General features: G+C 34.7%; 1 protein-coding gene across 1 annotated transcript in view; it reads right to left on the bottom strand.

Moving 5' to 3' along the window:
* LOC148944497 (tyrosine-protein kinase transmembrane receptor Ror-like) overlaps nt 1-25,595 on the bottom strand; it is a 184,506-nt gene that overhangs the window by 146,957 nt on the left and 11,954 nt on the right. The window contains 2 exon segments of the mRNA XM_089099944.1: nt 4,625-4,933; nt 7,257-7,397. Coding sequence (XP_088956070.1) covers nt 4,625-4,933; nt 7,257-7,397 — 450 coding nt within the window.

Consider the following 25,595-nt stretch of genomic DNA (forward strand, 5'->3'; position numbering starts at 1 on the left):
CTTGTGCCCTTTTTAAGTGACCGAAAAAATGGAGGGCAACTAGGCCCCTTCACACGCTCATTTGTTCTCAAAGTCACCCGATCAAAATTTTAAGATAGCCATTTTGTTCACCATGGTCGAAACATACAGTGGCTATGTCTTTGAGAACGACTTAACCTTCCACAGTCCCCGGGGAAAGGGTTACAAGTTATAAACCTTGCGCATTGTTTAGGCCTACGAACGGTATTGGCTATTCAGAAGCGTCCAGATATTTTCAAGGGGGATTTTTTCTGGTAGTAGGGGGTGGGTGGATCGGTGGTTACGTGGGAGAATCTTTTTATGGAGGAAGTTTTCATGGGGGAAGGGACATTGCTATGAAGGTTGCGCCGGATTTTCCAGCATTATTTAAAAAAAACGATCAGAAATTAAGTAAAAAAAACAAGTTTTTCAAGTGAAAGTAAGGAGTAACATCAAAACTTAAAACAAACAGAAACCATTACATATATGATTGGGTTTACCCCCTTGTAAATACCTCGCTCATTAAACTAAAGTTTTTTTAGTACTTTCATAAGAGCTGTTTATTCTGTTTAACGGTATTTGTGATTAAGAGGTCATTTTTAAAGAATTGGAACTAAATTCGAACTTTAGCGTAAAGAGTGAGGTATTGACTAGGGAGCGAACCCCCTGATATACTTATTGAAAATATATGAATATAGAAGTTCGTTACGTAAGTTAATTCGTAAGTTACGTATATTTATTATTAATAAAAACGTTCGTAAATGAAATTAAAGAACTTTCGAGAAAGCCATTTAACCAAAAAAAGTAAAATTAATGTGCTAATAATTATTCATGTACAGAGAGCCAAAATAAAAACCTGCATTAATTCAAATACATTCAGAAATTAAATAAAAAAACAAGTTTTTTTAACTGAAAGTAAGGAGCGACATTGAAAACTAAAATAAACATAAATTATACTGTACTTGAAAGACGCGGTCCCCTCTTCAATGCTTGACTTTTTATGTTAAAGTTTGGCTCTTTCTCAAAAATATACTCTTTAAAACAATAAAAAATTAACGTAAAGAACGAGGCGGTAAGGAGGGGACAGCCCGTTTTATATACGGAATAATTTCTGTTCGTTTTAAGTTTTAATGTCGCTCCTTATTTTCAGTTAAAAAACTCGTTTTTTTTATTTAATGCAGACAAAGAAGGTTTGCAAATTGAAAGGGATTATATTTTAACATGAATAATTTTAAAATAATGTTTTAGAGCGTTAGTCCTGTTATTCCATAGTAAGGCCGTATCCAGGGGGGAGGTACCCGGTTTGAACCCCCCCCCCCCCGAAATTTTTGACCGAGTCGAAAATAAGTCGAAAATTAGTAAAACCTAGGTAAAAATCAGTAAAATTAGTCGAAAACTGAGTCAAAAATTAGTAACCCCCCCCCCGAAAAAGTCAAAAATTAGTAACCCCCCCCCCCCCGAAAAAAATCCTGGATCCACCCTTATTCCATAGCTGCACTTTGTGTTTAAAATAATATTAAAAAAAATGTATTGAAGACTTGTGAAAGTCATGCCTGATCCTGTTACATGATCGAAGGGGGACGGGGCCTGGAAAAGGGTTAAAAACCTTTATCCACAAATTTTCTTTTTTATATAATTTTGGGATAGTGCAGGATTTCTAAGGCAAAGAACATCTCTGATCAGACATGGGTTAGGTGTCATTTTTCCGAAGTGCAATTCGGTGCATGTTTAAAAATCGTCTTTATTTCTATACACAGTCCAGGATTTTCTTATATTTGAGTCGGGAGGGGGGTACTGTAATTATATAACTAATTCTATAAACTGTGGTCCAAACACAAAGGATGAAATCATATTAAGAGTAAAACAATATGCCACTTAATAGAGAATTCAGTTACTTGAGTAAACAGAGAACAATAGTAAATATCATGTTTTACAATGAAATAAATTGAAAAAAAGATCATTTAGGCTAGGGCCAAGGGCTGGGGCTAGGCCTTAATGTTAAGACTACAAAAATCGACGTGCTATGATCGCCAGGGCCATATCCAGAGGAGGGGTAGTGTTCCTCCGTTTGATCCCGCGTCCACCTGAAATTTTGCCCGGCTTGTACACAAGTAACAAAAATTCATGTAAAAAATTTTTGCTGCATTTTTAAAGTTTTTTGCCCCTCCCCCCCCCCAATAAAATCCTGGATATTCCCTTGATGACAGCAATATATTATATTTGTTACTTGGCTGATTTATTATTTATATAATAATATATTATTTAGCTAATACTATTTACAATCATGAAAAATGTATCTATTATGTCTCTAGTCTGGCGCGTGGACCCTTGTTAAGAGATTAAACATCCAAAAACAATTTGTGGAAATCATCAAGAAGCTTTTAATTACGAGAGATAATTTAGAAAACAAATCCCACTATGAGTCCCAGAAATTATTACATTCCTTAGTAGAACATGGAATGGCTTCAATAATTATCCATAATTTTGCTTCGTAAAACTTCACATCCCAAAGACAACTCATTTGCACCCCAATATTTCCATTGCAATATGAATACATTAATTCTCTCCTATAGAATCATGTTTAGTGTCATGATGAGGAAGTTTTGAAAGATTACAGTCATGATTTTAGAGGGTGCTGACATCTTGCAAAAAGTCCGGAACTTCCTGTTATAATTCAAAATAAGTCAGTTTGTGTCTAATTATTTTTTTAGTCAGAAAGTTTTGTTAACAGAAGGAAGATAATAAAAGGGTTTTTGCATGTAAGCATCGCTACTGTAGATGACAATAAAAACAAGACACGGCGCTGCAGTTAGACAAAGCACTGAAAATATCAGCTTCAAAAAACCCTCGAATGGAGCTGAGGAAAATATTGTAGTTTTTCTTTCAATAAATGTGACGCGTTATCAAACAGCCGGGAAGGCATAAGAGATGAGGGGGATAATAAGCCTCCCACCCCTCGAAATGTTTGTCCCACTCATTAATTGTTGCAAAAATGCAGGTAAATAGACTATTTCTCCTACAAAAAAAAAATAAAAAAAAAACCTTAAAAAAAACCTTAGTGTCCTCACTCGAACAAAAATTTTGGTTTACAAATATTTTTTAAGAATCAAGCTTAGATCTGTAAGCTCATTATAAGAATTTCATTATTTGAGTTCAACAGATTGTATGTATTTTTCTTTTTTTTATAGAATTCCAGATAAAGTGCTCTTTGGTATCTTGAAAAGTAGGTAAGTGAAGTGAATGAAACCAGAGCCGTTCAAATGAAGGGGGGTGGCTAAGCCAGCTGCCCCGGGTACTGCAGATGAGGAGGAGGCGCTACGGCTGGGGGATTGCCCACCATAATCAGATACTTCACTTCGATTCGGTTTTTTTCCTTATATTTGAGTCGGGAGGGGGGTACTGTAATTAATTTTTCCCCGCGGGCACCAACTCTACGAACGGCTCTGAATGAAACTGTGAGAGATCTTACCACAGTCTAAATTACTAAGTCTTTCGAGTCTTTTATGTGGTCTTATGTCTTTGGGGTATTTATATCCACCCTTCCTTAAGAGCATTGACTTTTGATGAACTTGCACAAACTTAGTGTTACAAAAATAACAATTTCCGAAATAATTTACATAACAAATAAGGTCTAAGAAAGTGTTTTGAGACTCAAAACTTATCTAGATCGTTATCTAGGCTATAACTTTTTAAAGAATTTCGGAAAATCCTTCTTTAATTCTAAAAATGATCCTAAAATGGCTTCAAGTCCTATCCAAATCTTTTGAACTGTCTTTTCAAAACCTAGAGTCTGAGAAAATTAGAGTCAAGTCAAAATTAAAGAAAAACGGTACTTGTGCATAATATGGTACCCACAAAAGAAGTAAAGTTTGGTTAATGCTAATAAAAAAAAATTAAATAGGATGAATATATAATAGTTTAGAAACAAAGTTGGGCTATATATTTGCACATTAGGGTGGGAGGGGGGGTTAAAGAATAACATATATTAAATACGTAACCTAACCTAACCTAGGTACCGTCTTCCCCCCTAAACCCCAAAAAACAACAGTTTAAATATCGTAAACGCAATGAAAACCACGCTTTGTATTCCATTTCTCAATTGGAAATACCCGTTTGGCGGGTTTCGTCTCTCATTTCCTTGATACAGTTATAGCGGTGGGTACCAGATAGTGCACAAGTACCAGAAAAACATATTTAATTTCCTAAGCCCTAGAATGAGAGAATTAGAAATGAAACTACAGGCCTATTCTTTTGCACTAAGATCTCACGTCTTTCTGCAAAAGTTTCCATTCTTTTAACTCATCTTTGTTCTAAGATCTTACAGCTCACTGGTGTTAGCAAAAAGTGTTAAGGATACCATCTGTCTATCATATAGAACAATGATGAGAGAACTTTGACGAAATACTCATCATTGCTCTCAGACCGCTGATCAGAGCAGAATGATGAAAGATGTTTGCAAAAGAACGCCATAAGATGTAAGATCTTATCGCTAAGATTTCACTTTTAAGCGTTCTTTGTCAAAAGATGTAGCCTAAGATCTTAGCATATAGACGAGTAAAAGAACGGCCCTTATATAAACACAACACGTTTCTGCGTAACATAGGGGAAACAAGAAACTGGAGCTCACCATGTTTGGACATAATCGCTTTAATAATCCCAGTAGTTTCCGCTTTCTGCTGACCATTGGAAGCCTCGCATCGATAATATCCTGAATCTTGGACATCGAGTTTCAGGATTCGAAGTCGTGACGTTAAAATACCATTAGACTTAATTTTTCGGATAATAACACGATTCTTTTGCTCTATAAGGGGAGCTTCGTTGACAAACCACTTGTACCGAGTTGGAGGGGGGTCCCCTACAGCTTCACATCGAAGTCTTATTGAGTCACCAACTTCTTTCGTAACATTAGGTAGCTGTCGAAGAAAACGCAAGGAACCTGAAAAAAACCATATATATATATATATATATATATATATATATATATATATATATATATATATATATATATATATATATATATATATATATATATATATATATGTAAGTGATTAATATGCAATACAGTGCTTCTAATATGCCTGCAGTAAAAAAAAAAAATCTCAAAGAAGGCAAGCAGTTTGCAGAATGCTAGAGTTCCGGAAATTATACCTTTGTCATCAACCTCATAGTCACACTCATCGCCAATTGCATGGAGAAGCTGACTAGTGAGTCTGTTTGTAGGTTTGATGGGGGGGGGGGCGAAACTTACAAAAAAAAATCAGTTAAAAGCCCAAAACTCATGATATTTCCACATTATACCACATTTTTTTCGGAAATTTCCCTAAGAGGAAAATTTCTATGTACGCTTGCAAGATTATTATATCTTGGGAGATCACAAATACTGTATGGCGCCATGTACAATATATTCGGTCTTTTAAGATTTAGACAAACCACAGTAGAAGGTAGGCAGGAAGGGGACATTGCCAAAAAATATCATAGACTGTGGAATCTTTCCATAATGTCCTGTAATTCAATATAATTTGTCTTTATTTTCTTGTCTCTTTTGGCAAGTTCGGCACGCCACCCAGCGGACACATTCTTACGTATGGTACGTACCTAACTGACACTAAATTTTGACCTAAAAGATCAATTTTTTCACATATGTTAATCTTTAATCTATCTTTGAAGCACATATTTGGGGTTATTTTAAAAGCTGAATGTATTTATCGTGGAATTCTTTTTCCTTAAAAAAAATTAAAAAGAATAAAAATAAAAAATATTAATGCTCGTTTTCAAAACAGCTTTCTGTATTCGTTTTTCAGTCAGTACGAAATACAAAAATTCACGATTAAAAATCCACCTTAACAGCATCGAAAGGTTTCAGCAACGTATCGCAGTTTGATTTTGATTTTTCGTCAAGCCCGGAAATTTTACTTCACGCTCTTCCTGATCACAAATCACAATTTAAACTTTTAAAAGAAAATACACCATCAATGTCATTCGTATTTCTTTATTTAAATCTCCAAAGTCGTTGTAGACATGCGAACAAGATTAAAACATTTGTTAGAATACAGGACATCCAATCAAAATTATTTCATCCCCCACAGTTTGTTCACTTTTTTATTTATTTTTTTGCAAATTATTGGCGTTTTTTTTCAAAATCATTTTTTAAGATTATTTTTTTCTGTTGTACTCGTAAATTAAATCGAATTTTCCCCTGCACCCATAACTTTTACTTGATTTTTTTTTTGTCTGAAAGACAACAAATCCAGCCAAAAATTTAATCAAGCAAAAATTATGAGCGTGGAAAAACCATAACTACATTTTTTTTAATGAACTATACTTCTTTTCTCAAAACATGGATTTAAAAGACGTGATTTGAAGACATTCAACATTTTAAATTGGTTGACTCAAAAACTAGAATATGTGGTTCAAACTGAAAATTTTAAACTGAATTTAAAATACAATCACAATTTGTTTTTCGCTAGGTTATGTGATTATTTTTAATTTGTTTATCAAAAACACCCAAGCTTAAACAAAACTTCGAAAAATCACTACACAAAAACCGTGTGTGCTACTAAAAATTCAACTACATTTTTGTATTAAGCACATAAGCCTATATTAGAAAACTGGTAATTTTCTTTTTTTTAATCAAAACGCCAAAATTTTGTAAAAAAAACAACAAAAAATTATAACACAAAAAACTGCAGGTAATAGAAAATCCACACAGGATATTGAAATTCAACGCAAAAGATTACACTAGCAGCCCGAGCTAACTTTCTTGAATCGAAAACTGTGCTTCCCAGTGCAGCCAAATATCCATTTTGACATAATCAATAGTTTGGAAAATTTTTTCGATGTTTAAAGCTTTGGAATGTTCAGATGTAGCATTAGGATATAGATGTATCTGACGTAAAGGCAGGGGGGAGCTGGTCTTATACACTCCTCCTCCAAAATATTAAGTTCTGGAACTGTCCATATGGTTCATTTGGTTTCGAACGTGCCCTCCCCCTTCTCCCAAATAAATTCATACGTACGTGTCTGATGTCACACATCATAGATCATGTGCAGGTTTCTCAATTCGACAAAGCAACGCTTCAAAAAACTTCAAGAAAATAGTTATGGTTGAACGACCATTAAGAAAATAGTTATCAGGTCTGAAGAGAATTAAACCGTCAATCTTCTGCCATTAATTCACACCTTTGAGCTAATTATTAGCACTCAATGGAAGACTTAACTTCATTTTTACTATCATTTACAATCAGTCATAAATCGCTTACCAGGCGAGAGTGAGACTTCTGTTGGGATAACTGAAGCATTTTTATTGCTTTGTCTCACATCATCTGAATCATCATAGCTTGTATCGTAATCATAATCATCAATGGTTGGTGCAGGTGGTGCATGAAAATCACTGTCCCAAACTATAAAAAAGAAATAGGTTTAATGAAGTGGAATAACAATGCCCATGTCCTTATAATCCACCATCTCATATCTCAGGTTTGATGCAGATACAACACGGTCTTAAAAAAAAAAACTTACACAGATGAGTTGAACTACGGGGCATTATGAATATCGAAAAGAGGAAAAAAAAATGATATTCACCAGTCTGATACTCAGTATATCGAAAACGATGTGTCTTACTTTTGCGACTTACAATATAGGTTTATTCATCCTAAATAATCCTGCAGCTCTTTTATTTTTACAAAAAAAAATATAAGAAAGGTGGTAAAATACACTTAACAAGCACTGCTAGGTCAGTTAGTAGAGTACGTGATAGATAGAAGTCTTAATCACACTGTCGTGGAATCGAGACCCTGACTTGATATTTTTGTATCAGTGTTAGGTACAAATATTGGGAATGGGATATATTATTTTTGGGCAAAAATTGAATCTGTGGAGTAAAAATGGACACAAGACTAAATCGTGTGTGTAGATGGAAAAAAATAGGTTAAACGTGAGGGGAGGGCGGTTTTTTCTCTTCGTAAATGAGTATTCCAAAATTATATTGTGGGTAGTACTACCCAGCTTTGTCTCAAAGCTTCACAGTTGTAGGATAGAGTCAAGCATTTCAGGGAAAGTTTCGATGGGGTTGAGGAGGATTATTCTTATCCTCACAAAAGAGTGTCTTCCATGTCTCATAAGAAAGACAGAAGAATATGTAGGCTTTTTAAACTTATGATACTAGCAGTAAAATGTTTTTACCTAGTTTAGACAAAAAATTATTAATTAGGATTTGTCATGCTTGTCACGCGTAATTTTGACCTAGCTTGACCTTTGCAATTTTGACCTAACTTAGTTCCCTTTTTATTCAGGCCTAGATGAGTGCGCAGGAATTCGTTTTGGGATTGCCATTTGAGAAAAAAAAAAGAAAAAAACTATATATATATAGAGAACTATTGGTAAAATCATGTCAATCATGAGCCCCAGCCAGGAAAGGCTTTGTCCCGAAGGCCCCCACCTATACGTGTTTTATTCCAAGCTAAATTTATTTTGTGTATTGATCTGGTAGACCTACCAAGTAACTGTTTTTCATCAAATGATTGCATCACATAAATAACCATAAAGCAAAATAGGAACCACTTTTTTTTAATGTTAGTAGTATTTTCGCTCATTTATCCCATAGGAGCTTTTAATACGCATCCCCAATGAGTGGACATCTGTGTGGCATTTGGTCAATTAGTTATAAAGCAACTCCACCCAAGCGATCTTTTCATGCTGTTATTTGCTATTGCTAAAGAGATTTATTCCAAAGAAAAAAAACATAAGTTCGCAAATTAAGATAATAAATCGTTTATGAAGCTTAATTATTGTAAAAAATGAATGACGTTGCATATTTTTGCACTAAGTACCATAACATAGAATTAATACTTGGCATAGAAGTATTAGTTTACATAAGTGGTCAATTTCTGTCTTCGGGAGGGGGGAGAGGTTGAACACATTTCACGGAAGGTTCAACTATCAAAAATAGATACAATTGCGTTATACCCACTCTTTTATAATCTCAAACTCAAGACGCGTTGAAGAAACCATTCGTAATTGCATATACGATATTTAAAGTGATATTTTTTTGGGGGAAAAGATACCTAGGTTAGGTTAGGTTACATATTTAATATATGCTATGCTTTGCCCCCCACCCCACGCCCCCCTAATGTGTAAATGTATAGCCCAAATTTGTTTCTTAATTATTCTATAGTCATCATATTTTATTTTATTTCATTAGCATTAACCAAACTAGCAGTATAGAAAAGAGTGGGTATAACGCAATTGTACCAAAAAATGTATCTTTAGTATTTCTATACGATACAGAATTTCTGTTCATTTATAGCCACTATATGGTTAAGAAATACCATTCTTCTTCATTTTTTTCCCAAAAATTTCATCTAAATCCCGTCAATACTTCACATGTGGGCTTCCCCAAGGCAGTGGGATCTAACAAATTTATTGCAACTAAGAAGCATGCTACCGTTGCCCCAGATGTAACCTAGGTATTGAGGATGTGGCCCATATTCACACCGAGTCCCAGCAACTTTCTCTATTCAGGGAAAATTATTTTGAGGGTGGTAACTGGGGAGTTCCCGGGGATCCTGAAAACGACTGTAAAAAGGACAATCAGGCAGTTATGTAAATATGTAAATGAAGCGTTGACATCATTGAGTGAAACTTGATATTTATGTTATTTTTCTTATGGAGTGTAATTAAGAATACTGTTCTGTATCGCCTGTTTTTTGGCTTATAATAAATTATTGTTATTATTATTATTACTAAGAAGCATGCTATCTGCTGCATCAGATTCGTCTAGTTTTGTCCAATTTCGTCCTAATTTTAAAATTTCTCTAATCACGGGCCGGTCAGTTCTGTGAGCGGAAACTTTTCCAAAAGAGGTTGGGGGGCTATTTTGGGGGCACAGATCAATAAAAATTGCCATAAACAGGTGAATAACATAGGAAATGTAAGAAACTTCAAAAAATTGTAAACATATCAAGCTTTCAGTGGGGTTCAGAGACCCCATCCTAAGTTCGTGCCTGTTCCGACGTAACTAAAGTCTAACGTGCAAAGCTGGGCCAACGCGGTTTCTCGAAGTCCCAGTGACGGAAATTCATACTTCTGATGAGTCATTTTTTGCCATCCCTTTGTAAAAGTTCCAATACAACAGTAAAAGTAAATTAAATTAAAGACTCAAAGAAACAAGATGTAGGTTCCCCCTACCATTAAAGTTAAGATAATACAGTGCTGTCAAATCTCTAAAGACTCTGGATTTGCCCTGAATACTAGTTCTTCTTATCTTAAGTAAGCCTAATAATTGCAGAATGCATCCAATAGTTTATTCGATTTGTTTCCCTTCACGTCCCGAAAGATAAATAATTGAAAATGGAGGAGGGTGCCTAATTTTCAGCATGATCAGAGCTCTATTTTTTCTTAGAGCCAGAATCTACTACTTCAAAGTCAGTAACTAAAATTTTTTCACTTAGAGATTAATGAAGGCTCTATGGGTTATGGTATTGTTGTTATTATTATTGTAAAAAAAAAAAAAAAAAAAAAAAAAAAAAAAAAAAAAAAAATGTACTGAACGCAGTTCATGCCAAGGACAGGGTTAGGCATTTGGCCCATCCCTCCTATCTGTTCTGCAGTATTAAATGAGCAATAACTAAAATATAGCCTATATGGGGTATTTGTGTACTATCCAGGAAACACTCAAGAACTAAAGTTAGGTTAATCATAATGAAATATGATGAAAATATAATGCTTTAGCAACAAAATTATGGAAACTACAACAGAGAACTATGGAAAGCAGACCACCGAGAATGCATTATATTAAATACCTAACTGCATTATAATGCAGTTATTTAATATTTTAAATAACTGCATTAATATAATATAATACAATATTTTAAATAACTGCATTATAATGCATTATATTAAATACCTGCAGACAGTCAAACCGGTTTTTCTAAGATAAACAGAGCAATCTTCTTGAGTGTGTTCTGGATAATACGCAAGTACAATATATGGTATCATTTTCAAACCCGTAAAAAAATTCCTGTATCCGTGCCTGAAGTAATTATATGGCTTTTCTTTATTAGAATTTATTTATATTAAAGATATAGAATAGAATTAAAGATATTTATTAAAGATATATAATAGAATAGAATTTGATTCTACTCTTAAGGGCTCGGCACACGTGGCTGATTTCGGTAACCGATTTCAGCATTAGTGGACAAACGATAGCTGTAACAAAAATTCTTAAGGTATGAAATTGTAAGATAAAATTTGTAGAATAGCAACGGAAAATTTAATCATTAGAGTTGAAAAGGAAAAGTTTTTGTCCCGAAGGCCCCATCAGCACTGATTTTCATCATAATCATCACAAAAAATAGGGATACAAATAAATAGTCATCCAGAGATGCCTGTGGTGAAAGACCCCGCTATTGAGCTGAGAACTAAGCTGAGATCAATCATGCAACTACTAATAAACTCGAGTTGACTATTTGTGTCCATGATTTTTCGTTTTGAAAATCTCGCGCAATAAATTTTTCTTTCAACAAATTTTTCTTACGGCTATCGTTTGTCCATTGATGCTGAAATCGGTTACAGAGATCAGCTACGTGTGCCGAGCTCTTAAGAGTAGAATCAAATTCTATTAAAGAAAAGCCATATAACTACTTCAGGCACGGATATAGGAATTTTTTTTGGGGTGGGGGGCGGGGCAATAAAAAGCACATTCTATTTGATTATTTTAATAAAAAGTACTAAGAAACTTGGGAAAATTTCAGGTTTTTTAGGAGGGGGATTGAGCCCTCCATTCCCTGTGTGGGTCCCTGCACTGCTCTTACCTAACTTTTGACCCGGAATTGTAAATACATCACTTAAGCTCTCAAGGGAAGAACTAAAGACGATTTTTAATTTTATACCCCCTTAAATCCTCCCTTTGAAAAATGGATTGGTACTTATTTAGAATCCAGAAAACACGCGAGAATTGTATTGCAAAAATCAGATAGGCATTACCCAGTACTTATATGAGACGCTGTATAAACACAGGGTTTCCCACTCCGGGAATAATATTTAAACTTTAGTTTTTTGGGGTTTAGGGGGATTAAAGGGTACCTTGGTTTAGTTAGGCTAGGTTACGTATTTAATATATGCTATGCTTTACCCCTCCCCCCTAATGTGCAAACATATAGCCTAAATTTGTTTCTGAACTATTGTATTTTTATCCTATTTTGTTTTATTTCATTAGCATTAACGAAACTTCACTTCTCGCGTGTTTTCTGGATTCTAAATAAGTACCACCAAGGGGCGTTACCGGGTTTGATCCGCCCCCCGAAATTTTTCCAACTCGTAAAAAAGTAACACAATTGCATATAAAAAATACTTAATGCGTTGTGTAGATATTTGTGTAATTCCCTCCCTCCCTTCAAACAACAATCCGGGATACGCCCTTGCCCTTGTGTAAGAAAAGGAAACGACAGATTTCTTACAGATTTCATTCAGATTTCTAAGCTAAATTTTAATCTAAATTAGATTCGTTATTGGTGTAAAACCTTCGAAATAAATGTTCTACTATCATAACGTAGCAAGAATAATCCAAATTTCCTGGTAGGCTATAACTTTTAATTTTTTGAACATAATTTTTTATACATGTTTTTAAGTAACAGATTAAAGAAAGGGAAAAACTCTAATTATTAATATGAAAACAGTATTAATTTTAGATTTGATATTTTACCTTTGAATTTGAATAAAATTTGAAATATGCTGCCAAAATGTTATGCTTTCAGATACCAAAATTATGTTCACTGGGGTTTTGAACGTATCCATGGTTTGAAAAGGGTATTTAGCATGCTTGGAATTTAGATAAGCGTACCTTCTATGAAACCATGTTATTTGTTCAAGACATTAAGGATTTAAAAGGGTTCCTGGAAGTGCAGTTAATTGCTGATATTGCAATAAGAAAGACACACTTTAGATGAAAGATGAGTCTTTAGTTTTAGCATGTTTAGCATCATCTCAATGTGGCGACTAAGTCTCAGCCACAAATGTGCATCCAAAACACTGGCTTTCGAATAAAAAGCCCTGTTAAACATTGGCAAGAATCCAACATACAATTTGTATTGCGTCAAATAACCCTAATTACGGTTGTATTGATGGGTTGCTAACAAGATGAGGCTGGGCTTGATGACAACCATTCTCAATGTGTCACCACATATCATTAGCGGAAGAAATAACTAACACAGCCCAGTTTCATTAGGACGACTTGTTCAGCAAAGAAAACATATCACGCCCGAAATGCTTGAGACCTGCCGCCATATGGTGTAATGCTTGATTCTTTTGTACGTGTTTTCACTCGGTTTTTGTCTACCATACATCAATTTATTATACTAGGGGTATAAAGCTTAGCTGCCTTTGGAACTATTCAAGCCAGGTCCATAAGCGGGAATTTATTTCAAAGGGGTGTACCAAATACTGCTTTTAACATATTTCGACCCCCAGACTAAGAATCGTTGTTTACCTCTGTTTCCACAAATTATGGTGCTTTCACACTATGGCGTAAAGCATTTCCCATAAGAAAAACTTAAGACTTTATGTTACGTTCTGTAATCTTACGGAACAATTTTTGTGCGTATTATAGGCAGTTCCAAGTGAGCTTTGGCTCCACATAGAATTTAATGTTGCGTATGCTTATGTTACGTTATGAAAAAGTCAACATAATAGGAAAATACAATTTCTGGGTTAGTTATTAGTAAGTTTTGAAAATAAATTAACAAACTTTCCAAGAAAGTCTTTCCCGCTTAACCGGAGTTTAAATTTCAATGCTTGTTCAATATTTTTAATTTTTGAATAGTTTGCTTGTGATGACTGTGATGACTTTAGAGGATGATTATAATGGCTTTATGAATTTTTACGTTGCTCTAGTGCAAAAGGACATTTTTAAGCGTACAATAATATACTTAACGTAACGTAACTTCCCTTTTAGCATAGGACATTACGTACGTAGTGTGAAAGTCGCTCTGCCCTCAAGGTATCGCGGTCTATGATCTTTTACTCTACAAAGAAGTTTAAATCTTCATTTCTTTCTAATTCTAGTTATCTTCTTCTTCTTTCCTTTTATGGACGAAAGAAAAATCATTCACAAACCCATATATTAAAAGAGCTGAGGTTATAAACAAATAATACTCCAAAACGGAAAGAGTACAGGAAAAAATCAGAAAGGTCATTTGGTTTTCAGAGGGCCGTAATTGGCCTCCTATTGCACGTGTCTGAAGAGAAGAAAAGGAATGGAATTTCTCCGCAAATTAAGAAAATATAAACATTTCAGAGAATCTCCGCCAAGCCGTCTTTGAATGACCAAAGTTAACGAAAGAAAAAAGCAAAATGGCGAGGAAAGGGAACGGTGAAAATCAAATCATATAAAAACTAAAACTTAAAGCATAACACTCAAACCTGAATAAAATGAAATAATAATTTCTCACTAGTTTCATTTTTCTATTTGAATTTATTTCATCTATTAATTTTTATTCTTGTATTCTGTATTTCTTTTCTTCTCTCTGAGTTATTGAGTAAGTGACTCGTATATTCTCCCTTTTCTTTAGAGGCCAAGGAACCTTTGGGGATTAGTATAGTGTATTATTGCACGTGTATTTCATCATGAATAAATCTTATCTTAGGCACTAAAGTTTTGGTTTTAACACTATTTTAATCTCTATGCCACTGCCCTCTGGGTTCATCCAGATTTTAATACTATTATTTAATAGTATTTTAATATCTATGCCACTGCCATCAGGGTTCATCCAGATTTTAATAATATTTTAATACTATTTTAATAATATTTAGTACTATTTTAATATCTATGCCACTGCCCTCTGGGTTCATCCAGATTTTAATACTATTTTAATCTCTATGCCACTCCCCTCTGGATTCATCCAGATTTTAATACTATTTTAATATCTATGCCACTGCCCTCTGGGTTCATCCAGATTTTAATACTATTCAATAAAATTTTAATCTCTATGCCACTGCCCTCTGGGTTCATCCAGATTTTAATACTATTTAATACTATTTTAATATCTATGCCACTGCCCTCTGGGTTTATCCAGATTTTTATACTATTTTAATGCTATTAATACTATTTTAATCTCTATGCCACTCCCCTCTGGATTCATCCAGATTTTAATACTATTTTAATATCTATGCCACTGCCCTCTGGGTTCATCCAGATTTTAATACTATTCAATAAAATTTTAATCTCTATGCCACTGCCCTCTGGGTTCATCCAGATTTTAATACTATTCAATAAAATTTTAATCTCTATGCCACTGCCCTCTGGGTTCATCCAGATTTTAATACTATTTAATACTATTTTAATATCTATGCCACTTCCCTCTGGGTTTATCCAGATTTTTATACTATTTTAATGATATTAATACTATTTTAATCTCTATGCCACTCACCTCTGGATTCATCCAGATTTTAATACTATTTTAATATCTATGCCACTGCCCTCTGGGTTCATCCAGATTTTAATACTATTCAATAAAATTTTAATCTCTATGCCACTGCCCTCTGGGTTCATCCAGATTTTAATACTATTTAATACTATTTTAATATCTATGCCACTGCCCTCTGGGTTTATCCAGATTTTTATACTATTTTAATGCTATTAATACTATTTTAATCTCTATGCCACTGCCCTCTGGGTTCATGCAGATTTTAATACTATTTTAATCTCTATGCCACTGCCTTCTAGGTTCATCCAGATTTTAATACTATTTACTATTTTGATCTCTATGCCACTGCCCTCTGGGTTCATCAAGATGGGAAGTAAAACTTGCGAAAAGTTCAGAAATAATATCAGACAAAAATATCTCAATATGTGAAATATTGCGCTTACAGTTTCCTTCAATAATGTACCAGTAACTTGTAGCTGTGAAACAAAATGAGTTTTTTTCTTAAAGAAAGTTATTTGTAAACGAACAAACGAACGTAAAATGAGGGAAAAAAAGAAAAACATATGAGAAAAATAAAAAATTAAATCCTCTTAAGACTTGGAGGCTTAAACAACAGTTACTGCTATTTTTCTATGATGAAACTGCTTTTATCTACCCTTTCCTGGAAGAAAAACGAGAAATTCAAAATTTTAAAAGTAGGATAGGACCAATAAATTGAGAAACAAAAATAATAGTCGACCAAAATTCCTTTAAACTCCCAAACAGAGGTGATTTTGGGGGTACAGAGGTGTCACTTGCTCCAGGCGCAGAAATTTTAGGGGTGAATGATTTTAAATGAATAATCTAACGGTTATAATCATTTTGTAATTTTCAAATTTTTGTTTTCATTAAAATAAAGCAGAGGGCCCAGTTGGCAGTAAATATAAGCGAATTGAATCCGAAATTTTTCCCATATCTTCATACTTGAAAATAAAAGTAAGTAGATCGAATTCAATTAACTTTAATGCTTTTTGTGATATTTTCTGTTCAAAAATGTCAATAAAGTAACAAGTAGTTTTTACAAAGATTTTATTACCAAATCACTGATTTTTGAACAACAGTAAAGCACAACAAGAGCAATGGATTGAGAAAAAAAAATGAAAGCGGCAAAAATTTATTATATAATATTACTTCCAACCAATATAAGGGTCAGAAGAAAAGTGAAAAGCAGATTTAGAAAATATGCAGTATCAAAATCAGGGTTGCCAACTTGCATACTTTTCGTGTTAAATGTACTCTTTTTTTTATTTCAGAGGGGATACAGAAGAGCGAAAATCAATTTTTTTTTGCTGTTAGTTTTGATTCACATTGAACATCAGTAGTTGAGAACTTCGTCAGAAGTATTATTAATCCAAGGAAAAGGGGTTACTACCTTGCACACTTTTCGTTCGAAATGCACTCTTTTATAACTCAGAGGTGATGCACAAGCAGCGACAGCCGTGCGCATGCAAAGTTTTTGACTTGCACTCTTTCTGAGCAAAAATCACTCTTTTTTGGCCTTGATTTGCACTCTTTTTCGGACGTCAACAGTTGGCAACCCTGATGAAAATAGCTTGATTTTTTAAAGCACCAAAGCAGAACAATACAAAGAAGAAAAAGAAATTACAGAGATAACAAAATATTTGCTGGATAATAAACTTATAACCATGGTATGGTCAAGGGAAAGTTTGACAGCATATGCACCAAAAAAAAATGTGAAAAATAAAACTTTTGAAGAACTGAGACGAAAAATGACCATGGGGAAAACTTCGGGAGAAAAAAAAATCCATGAACGCGAGGGTTAAAATAGAACATAAAGACCAAGTTAAAACGACAAAAAAAATCCCACTACGAAAACAATCAATCTGTAGAACCCAAAACAGCAGAACAAAAACAATGAAATATGAAGAAAACAACAAGAAGATGCCTACTTTCAAAAATTACATCAGGTGCCGTGTCATTCGTGGATTGAAGTATTCTATGAGTGGCATGAAAAGATATGGCTTTGTAAAAGTATGCTACACGTGGCAGAAGGTGCTCCAAAATGTACGCTGGATGGCAGAAAGTTAGAAACCTCAATGGAAATAGTTAACGGTATCCAAAAAAATTCTGGTAGAGAACATATCACCACCACATTAGTCAAAGATTAGAGCTCAGAGTTCAGAGGATTGCAGAAAAACACAACAGGGTAAAAAAAACTGGTAGGAAACAAGATAAAATCAAAATAGGTAGAATCGTACAAGCAGCAAAAAGAAAACTCCTATGTTGAAATCCAACAAAACCCCAAGGTGCAGTATTGTTGGATTTGACCATAACCTATTACAATTTAACGTGTCTGAAACAGATTTATGTTTCTCTTATACGATCCATAAAAATGGTCAGAAGCTCTTAAATTTGTAGCAATGCCTATGGTAGAACAGCAGATAGATTTCCTACAAAAACACATAATCATCTTTTGAACTACCACTGTTTGTTCCAAACGTATTATTAAATGTATACAATACCTAACGGTATTAATTCTTCTTGTAGCAACTACAGAGCGAATAGAAAAGAACTTTTTAAAATCAGTTTTCTTTAACAGCTCTTTAAGATCAGTCGTAGCACCAGGCATCGTTCAGGTTCTTTTTATGGATGCCGTCTTTGTTTTACTTTCTTTTTTTAGGGGAGGGGGTTTAACACAATCATTCTTCCTTATACCAAAAAATTAAAAAGACTAACTTCTTCCTAAAATATCCAGTTAGAAGAAATTGTGACTCTTACCCTAATCTAACTTCATATTATTTATAAAAAAAAAATATCTCAAAAAGGAGCCCATAGCCCCTATAAAACGGGGTCAGATAAACAAATTCACCATCAGAATTGCCAGAGTCAATAACATTTGACTTAAGATACCTATGATTCCCAATCTCAAGTCGCAATACCACAACATAATCGCACTAGCATGGTGGTCAGGGCCGTATCCTGGGACGGGTTAGGGGGTTAGAATGCCCTCCCCGAAATCTTTGTCTGACACGTAAAAACGAAAAAACGTACCTAAAGAAATTTTGTATGCGTTTATTGTTTTCTCGTCGGCACAATTAGCCTCCTTGATGGTCGTGGGTGATGATTAGTGACCTATTCGACAGATAATCTTTTTGTTTATGTGCTTTTATAGTCTCAGACTGACAATAGCACGGATATATATATATATATATATATATATATATATATATATATATATATATATATATATATATATATATATATATTATATATACACATATATATATATATATATATATATATATATATATATATATATATATATATATATATATATATATATATATATATATATATATATATATATATATATATATATACTTTTGACATGGGTTGGGCTTCACTTACCGTTCACTGCTATGAACGTTTTAATAAAATCGATTTCAGCAGCTATTTTAACGATTTGAACTTATATTGACGACACAAAAACCCATTCCATGTGTCAAAATCCACCCCTTACTCAGAGTTCAACTCAATCATCTTGAAAAGATAATTTCCGATTAAATTCTAATATCTTTCCATCAACAGCTATATTGGCCATGTTTCCTTTGCCCCAAAATGAAATTCCTTCAAATCCCTTTCAAGGGGGCTCTAGTTTATATCTAGAGGGCTAGTTAGACAGATGAGCATCTTAATATAATCTCCGGTGGATGATGAAGTATGAAGATGTGAGACATTTTGAATTTCTATTATGTTTCACAAGTTCAGAGTCTCCTGCTAATTTAAAGTTGTATCAGTTGATCTTGATTTAATTAAAGAAAGGGGCGCCTTGTTAATTATGCAACTTAAGAAATAATACTACCAACTAAATTATACAATGAAGTATTTTGTTGGTAATAATGTATAAAAGATAATTCTGTCATTTTTACGTTAATCAAACAGTTCGTGGTAACGAACTGTAAGTAAGGAGCTACCTGGCTCAATGGTAACCGAAACTCTAGAAAACGGGTTTTTGATACCAATAGATATATCAAAAGAATCAAATTTCAATGCTGATTTCAAATATATAACTTTCATCAAGTTTAGTGCTACACATCAAAAGTTACGCGCCTGAGAAAATATGGCTGATTTTCAAAAAAAAGGGGGAAAGACCCCCTAAAAATTATAGAACCTTAATGAAAATCACACCATCATATTTAGCATATCAGAGCACCACACTGTAGAGGTTTCAAGCTCCTATCTACAAAAATGTGGAATTTTGCATTTTTTGCCAGAAGAAAGATCACGGATACGTTTGTATTTGTTTGTTTGTTTTTTTGTTTCTTTTCCCCCAGGGGTAATTGTATAGACCCAGTGGTCCAAGAATATCATAGGAGGGCTCATTGGAACGGAAATTAAAAGTTATAGTGCCCTTTTTAAGTGAACAAAAAATGGAGGGCAACTAGGCCCCCTCCCAAGCTTATTTTTTTCCTAAAATCACCCCATCAAAATTTTGAGATAGCCATTTTGTTCAGCATGGTCGAAAATATGGTAAATATGTCTTTTAGGATGACTTAATCCCCCGAAGTTCCCAGAGGGAGGGCTAAAAGTTATGAGCTTTACCCAATGTTAACATAGTATTGGTTATTGGGAAGTATACAGAAGTTTTCAGGAGCTTTTTTTTCTGGTAGTGGGAGGGAAGGGTGGGTCGGTGGTTATGTTGAAGGATCTGTTCATGAAGGAAGTTTTCATGGGGGAAGGGAAATTGCCATGAAGGGGGCGCCGGACTTGCCAGCATTATTTATTGGTTATTTGGAAGTATACAACCATTTTCAGGAAGGATTTTTTCTGGAGGGGGGGCTAGAGGAGGGGGTAACTCTGAAGAATATTTCTGTAGAAGAGGTTTACTTGGTATAAGATACGTTTTTAGGAAGGGCGTACTGTATTTATAAGCTATATTTATAAATCGAGCAGACATTAAATAAAAAAAACAAGTTTTTTGAACTGAAATGTAAGAAGGAATGTTATAACGTAAAACCAAAAGAAATCATAAAGCATGTGAGGGGATTCTACCTCAAGTCAATACCTCGCTCTTTACGCTACGTGTTTTTTTTAGTTCTTTCAAAATAGCTATCTATTATAATTAAACGGCCTTTGTGTTTCTGGGTTTTTTGAATAAAATTTTTTTTTAACTTTTAACGTAAAGAGCGTCGTATTGACTAAGGGGAGTACCCCTTCATATACGTAATAACATATACGTAATAAAAAAAAACAATAAAAAAACAAGCGATACGGCTCGATAGTAATCGAAACTTTTAAAAACGGAATTTTGATGTCAATAAATGTATCAAAAGAATGTGTTTATAATGCTGATCCTAAATATATAAATTTTATTAAGTTTAGTATTACTCATCAAAGGCTACGAGCCTGAGAAAATTTACTCGATTTTTTAAAGAGGGGGAAACATCCCCTACAAGTGAAAGAATTTTAATGAAAATCACACCGTCAGATTCAGCGTATCAGAAAACCCTATTACATAGGTTTCAAGCTCATATCTGCAAAAATCTGAAACTCTGTATTTTTTGCCAGAAGAAAAATATACGAATATAAAAGTTAGTTACGTAAGTTAATTTGTAAAGACATCCATTTAGCAAAAGAAAAGTAAATTTTTGATGCAAATAAAAGCTGCATTAACTAAAAAACGATTAGAAATTAAAAAAAACAATTTTTTTAAACTGAAAGTATGGAGCAACATAAAAACATTAAACGCACAAAATTTGGTCTTTATATGAACGGGGTGGTCCCCTCCTCACTAACTTGCTCTTTATACTTAACTTTGACTTTGTCTCAAAAATTTAATGTTTTAAACGATGAAAAACTTTTGCATGAAGACTGAAGTATTGAAAAGGGAACACCCCTTTTCATATACTTACTAATTTCTGTTCGTTTGAAGTTTTAATGTCGCTCCTTACTTTCAGTTTAAAAAACTAGTTTTTTTTATTTAATAATACGGTACACTAGATCTAGGACAGTGGTATAGATCTAAATTTTATTTATGTATCGGTCAGACATGCAGGATTTTGTTTCAGGAGTAGTGTCGATTAAAAAAACAAACAAATTGTATGGAACAAAAAGACGTTACTAAAATGTTGATTTCAGAACAAAGTCTGAGGCCCCCCTTGGTCTTGCGTATCTGGGGCACATATTAAGTTTGGAGGGGGTGTGTACTGATTAGAACGTGGTTCTAGGCCATTGTAATCAGAACTATATATATTTTAGCGTATTTTTCTGAAAATTTTACAGTTAAAGGCATAAACATACGACAATTGGGGAAAATTTTCCTTGGAAATGAACATTTTTTTTTTACAATATCTCATGCAATTCTTTCATTTTAATGCAAATCACCTTTTTAGTTTTTTTTTTCAAATCTACCCCCACCTCTCCCCCAAGTTATTCCTATGTGCGTCAGTGTCCTGCAGATGGTTAGGCATTTATACCAGAGGATGAATAGGCAACCTTCTCCGTTTTTTTTTGCAAAAATATGCTGTTTGTGAACGTCAGTGACTGATTATGTCAACAAGACCAGTGGAAAAACAAGTGTATAATCTTTCTTATAATTATTTTTTTTTTTAATCGGGTGTTTGTTTTTGAGCTTCAATTGTAGAAAATGTTACTATTTCTCCTAATACACAAGTCATTTATTTGTAGAAAAGGATATTTCGACAGATACATTAATTATGGAGACGACTAGATGAATGAATGCGGGAATTTTTTTGAGGACTTAGGGGACAATAGACATCGAAAATCAAGGAGGCACACTTGTGCCTCTATAAAGAGGCGACCCACCACAATGTTAAGCGATTTCCGGTCCTAGCGGTCGCAGAGAGACAGTGGTAATCGCGTTTTGTAGCCCAAGCTCAAACTCAGAAACGTGCAAAATTTCACCCCCCTCCGACTTTATCTTCATGGGTAAAAGTGGGCCGGAAGTTTCGACCCTCCGAGCACAGCCCCCCTTTAACGTTGTCCGATTGGGTTGAAATTTAGAGGTTAAGCTTTCCTAGGGTCCGGGAGCTTATCCTCGAAATTTCAGCTCAATCCGATCACTCCTTCCCTGTTTTCCAAAAACCAAATATAGCCACTTAAAGTTCAAAAAAAAAAAAATTTCTTAGCCACGCCTACAGGCCACAGTTGGCAACTGATCCGGGGGAATGAGGACTCATTCGAAACAGAATTCGACCTGTTAGGGCCTTTTGATATTTTCAGACCGAAAAAATTATCCCCCGAATTTACATTTACGAAAAACCTCGTTTTCCTACAAGAGCCCGCGAAAACGCAGGCTCGTTTTCCTATAGGAGCCCGCAAGCTGTCAAATCAGCTAACAGTTAGTCAAGCAATAATAAGTAATAAACTGTACAAAAACGTGCAGAAATTATTTGAAAAAAACTACGTTTTCTAAAGAGTTAAAGAGTACCTTAAAACGTACAGGGATTAGGAGGCACAGTTGGGGGCTACCGCCCCCCAAACCCCCGCTTTCGCAGCCTTTAAATAAAAAAAAAATTTAAACTGAAAGTAAGGAGCGACATTAAAACTTAAAACGAACAGAAATTATTCCGTATATGAAAGGGGCTGTGCCCTCCTCAACACCTTGCTCTTGACGCTAAAGTTTGACTTTCTTACAACTCTTTTTTTTAAACAATAAAAACTTTTGCGTAAAGAGTGAAGCGTTGAAGAGGGCACAGCCCCTTTCGTATACGAAATAATTTCTGTTCGTTTTAAGTTTTAATGTCGCTCCTTACTTTCAGTTTAATGATTTTTTTTTATAAGGCTGCGAAAGCGGGGGGTTTGGGGGACGGCAGCCCCCCAACTGTACCTCCTAATCCCTGTACGTTTTAAGGTTCGACCTTGTAACTCACCCTCTTTAACTCTTTAGAAAACGTAGTTTTTTTCAAATAATTTAACTAAATGCTGACGTTATTGATGGTTTAAACAAGGGGTTAATAACTGACCGTCGCAGGTGTCCCTTCCTTCGTGCCTCCGGCATGCCTCTGTGCCTCCGAGACACCCGGCCTCGTTGCTTCTTCAAAAATTAGGGATTTTTTTTAGACTTAACAGTGAATTCACACCAGAAGCTGGCAACACTGACTCTCGCCGTTATCTGAAATTATTCTGACGTAATTTTGCTGATATGGAGGCCCAGATCAAGAGGAACCATATTTTAGGTAAGCCAAGCATAGGTATAGCGTTAGGGCAAGTGATAGTTTTTTTTGTGTGGGGGTGGTGGGTCCAGCCTGCTTAAATAATAGGCTATACCATGCTGTGTAAATATAGGTTAGGCCTAGAGGAAGGGTATCTAAATACAGGGTGATTCTGGTGCTCCAGCTGTTTGTTATTACCAAATAACACTTTCTTGAAAGAAAAAATGGGCATAGTCTAGCGATATATCTTGGAGAGAGGGAGTTATACTGAATGAACTCCCATTAGGTAGAAACTTTTTGAGCGTAATTAATTAAGATATTTTTTTTATTATAATGTTCAGTTCAGATAAGAAATCTTTCAAAAAATTGCCGAAATTAGCGATACTAACCACTGGCGAAAATAGAAGATGAAAATCATCACAATAAACCTAAAAAATCGAAATTTGTCTCAACTTTATACAAGAAACTTAATATTATGGTCTACGTTATGGCTGCCGGCAAGGAAGGGCAGGGGGGGCATTCCCCCCAGGACATTTGGGACTATAAAGTAATTATAAGGAAAGCAAAGAAAAAGCAGAATAGGTAAAAAACATGGAAAAAATGTTTGTTGCCCCATTGTTGGATGCCTGCCAGTGGATTCTGACCCACAATAAGTAAAATGTAAGTTCTAATTTGTGACTGAGTAACTCCTAACCATTTTTCCACAACTGTTTTGTCTATATGATTTGGTTGGAACAAAAAAAAACAAAAAAAACATTCTCCATAGTAATGAATGGTAAGTAAATAACGATCCTTGTCAATAACGAAAGTATAAGAGCCTAACTTTTGATAACATTCAATCAAAGAATCGGCTTTTTATGGAGATCTTAAATATGTTTTTGTTTATTAGCAATTAGTGCAATTGTTGGAACACAAGAAAGTTTGTATAATTATATAAAACACAAGGAAAATAACTTAATAAGGGGTAATTTTGGTAAGAATATACCGTCAACCAGGGCCGTATCCAGGATTTTTGTTCAGGGGGGGGGGTTTACTAATTTTTGACTTTTTTTGGGGGGGGGGTACTAATTTTTGACTCAGTTTTCGACAAATTTTACTGATTTTTACCTAGGTTTTACTAATTTTCGACTTATTTTCGAGTCGGTCAAAAATTTCGGGGGGGGGTTCAAACCGGGTAACCCCCCCCCCCCCTGGACACGGCCTTGCCGTCAACATTTGCTTGCACTTGAAGATGTACCAGTGATTGCTCACTCTGTGAAACACCAAGTTGAGAAAAATTTGGTTTAGTGAGCCTGTGATGAACATAAAGAATTCTAGTTTTTGTCTCGTCAAGACTTCTGACGGCTCCATAACACCAGTAAAAAAATCCACGCTGCTGTGGCTTCTGAGGGAAAGCTCTGAGAAGCAGAGTAGTGACCGATTATAACGGGTGATGTTCCACGACCAACGAATAGGACTACGTGAGTCACCGTAAACCAATGCAGAGGTCGGTGTCAAATCGGTGAATGGTGCGTTTACAGACCGGTTGACAGGGGAAAGAGAGTAATAGTTGGGCGGGTCAAACAGTTTGGCTACTTATCTGGGTGAAGATGCCACTCTATTGACACGCAGAATATGGCGATGCCATTCCCTGACGACATAGGAATTCTGTTCCAGGAGTTCCGGCTGAATACTGATCTCACATTAACTGCCACATTTGTAGACCAGGGTTACTGTGACTTCAGCCTGCATATCATATATTCAGCAGAACCCGTTTTTATGGAAATCGGCACCAACATTGTCTTTTGCTTTGACTTAGAGGTCTTCACAAAGCTCAATTCATTTATCCAGAAGAAAGGGTTCCACTTTTTTGATGTCTCGTCAGCATCGCAATCATCATGTTAAAAATGGCACCTAAACCCAAAACTGACCTCAAGACCATAACCACCACCATCACCATGTTCAGTGTGTTAACAGAAGAAATTTTGTTTATCATTTATCAGAGGTAGTTGTTATTTTTTGCCCT

Source organism: Artemia sp. Qi Xiang Cuo, chromosome 14 (genome assembly GCF_049724085.1).
Source record: "Artemia sp. Qi Xiang Cuo chromosome 14, ASM4972408v1, whole genome shotgun sequence".
In the NCBI taxonomy this organism is placed as follows: Eukaryota; Metazoa; Arthropoda; class Branchiopoda; order Anostraca; family Artemiidae; genus Artemia; species Artemia sp. Qi Xiang Cuo.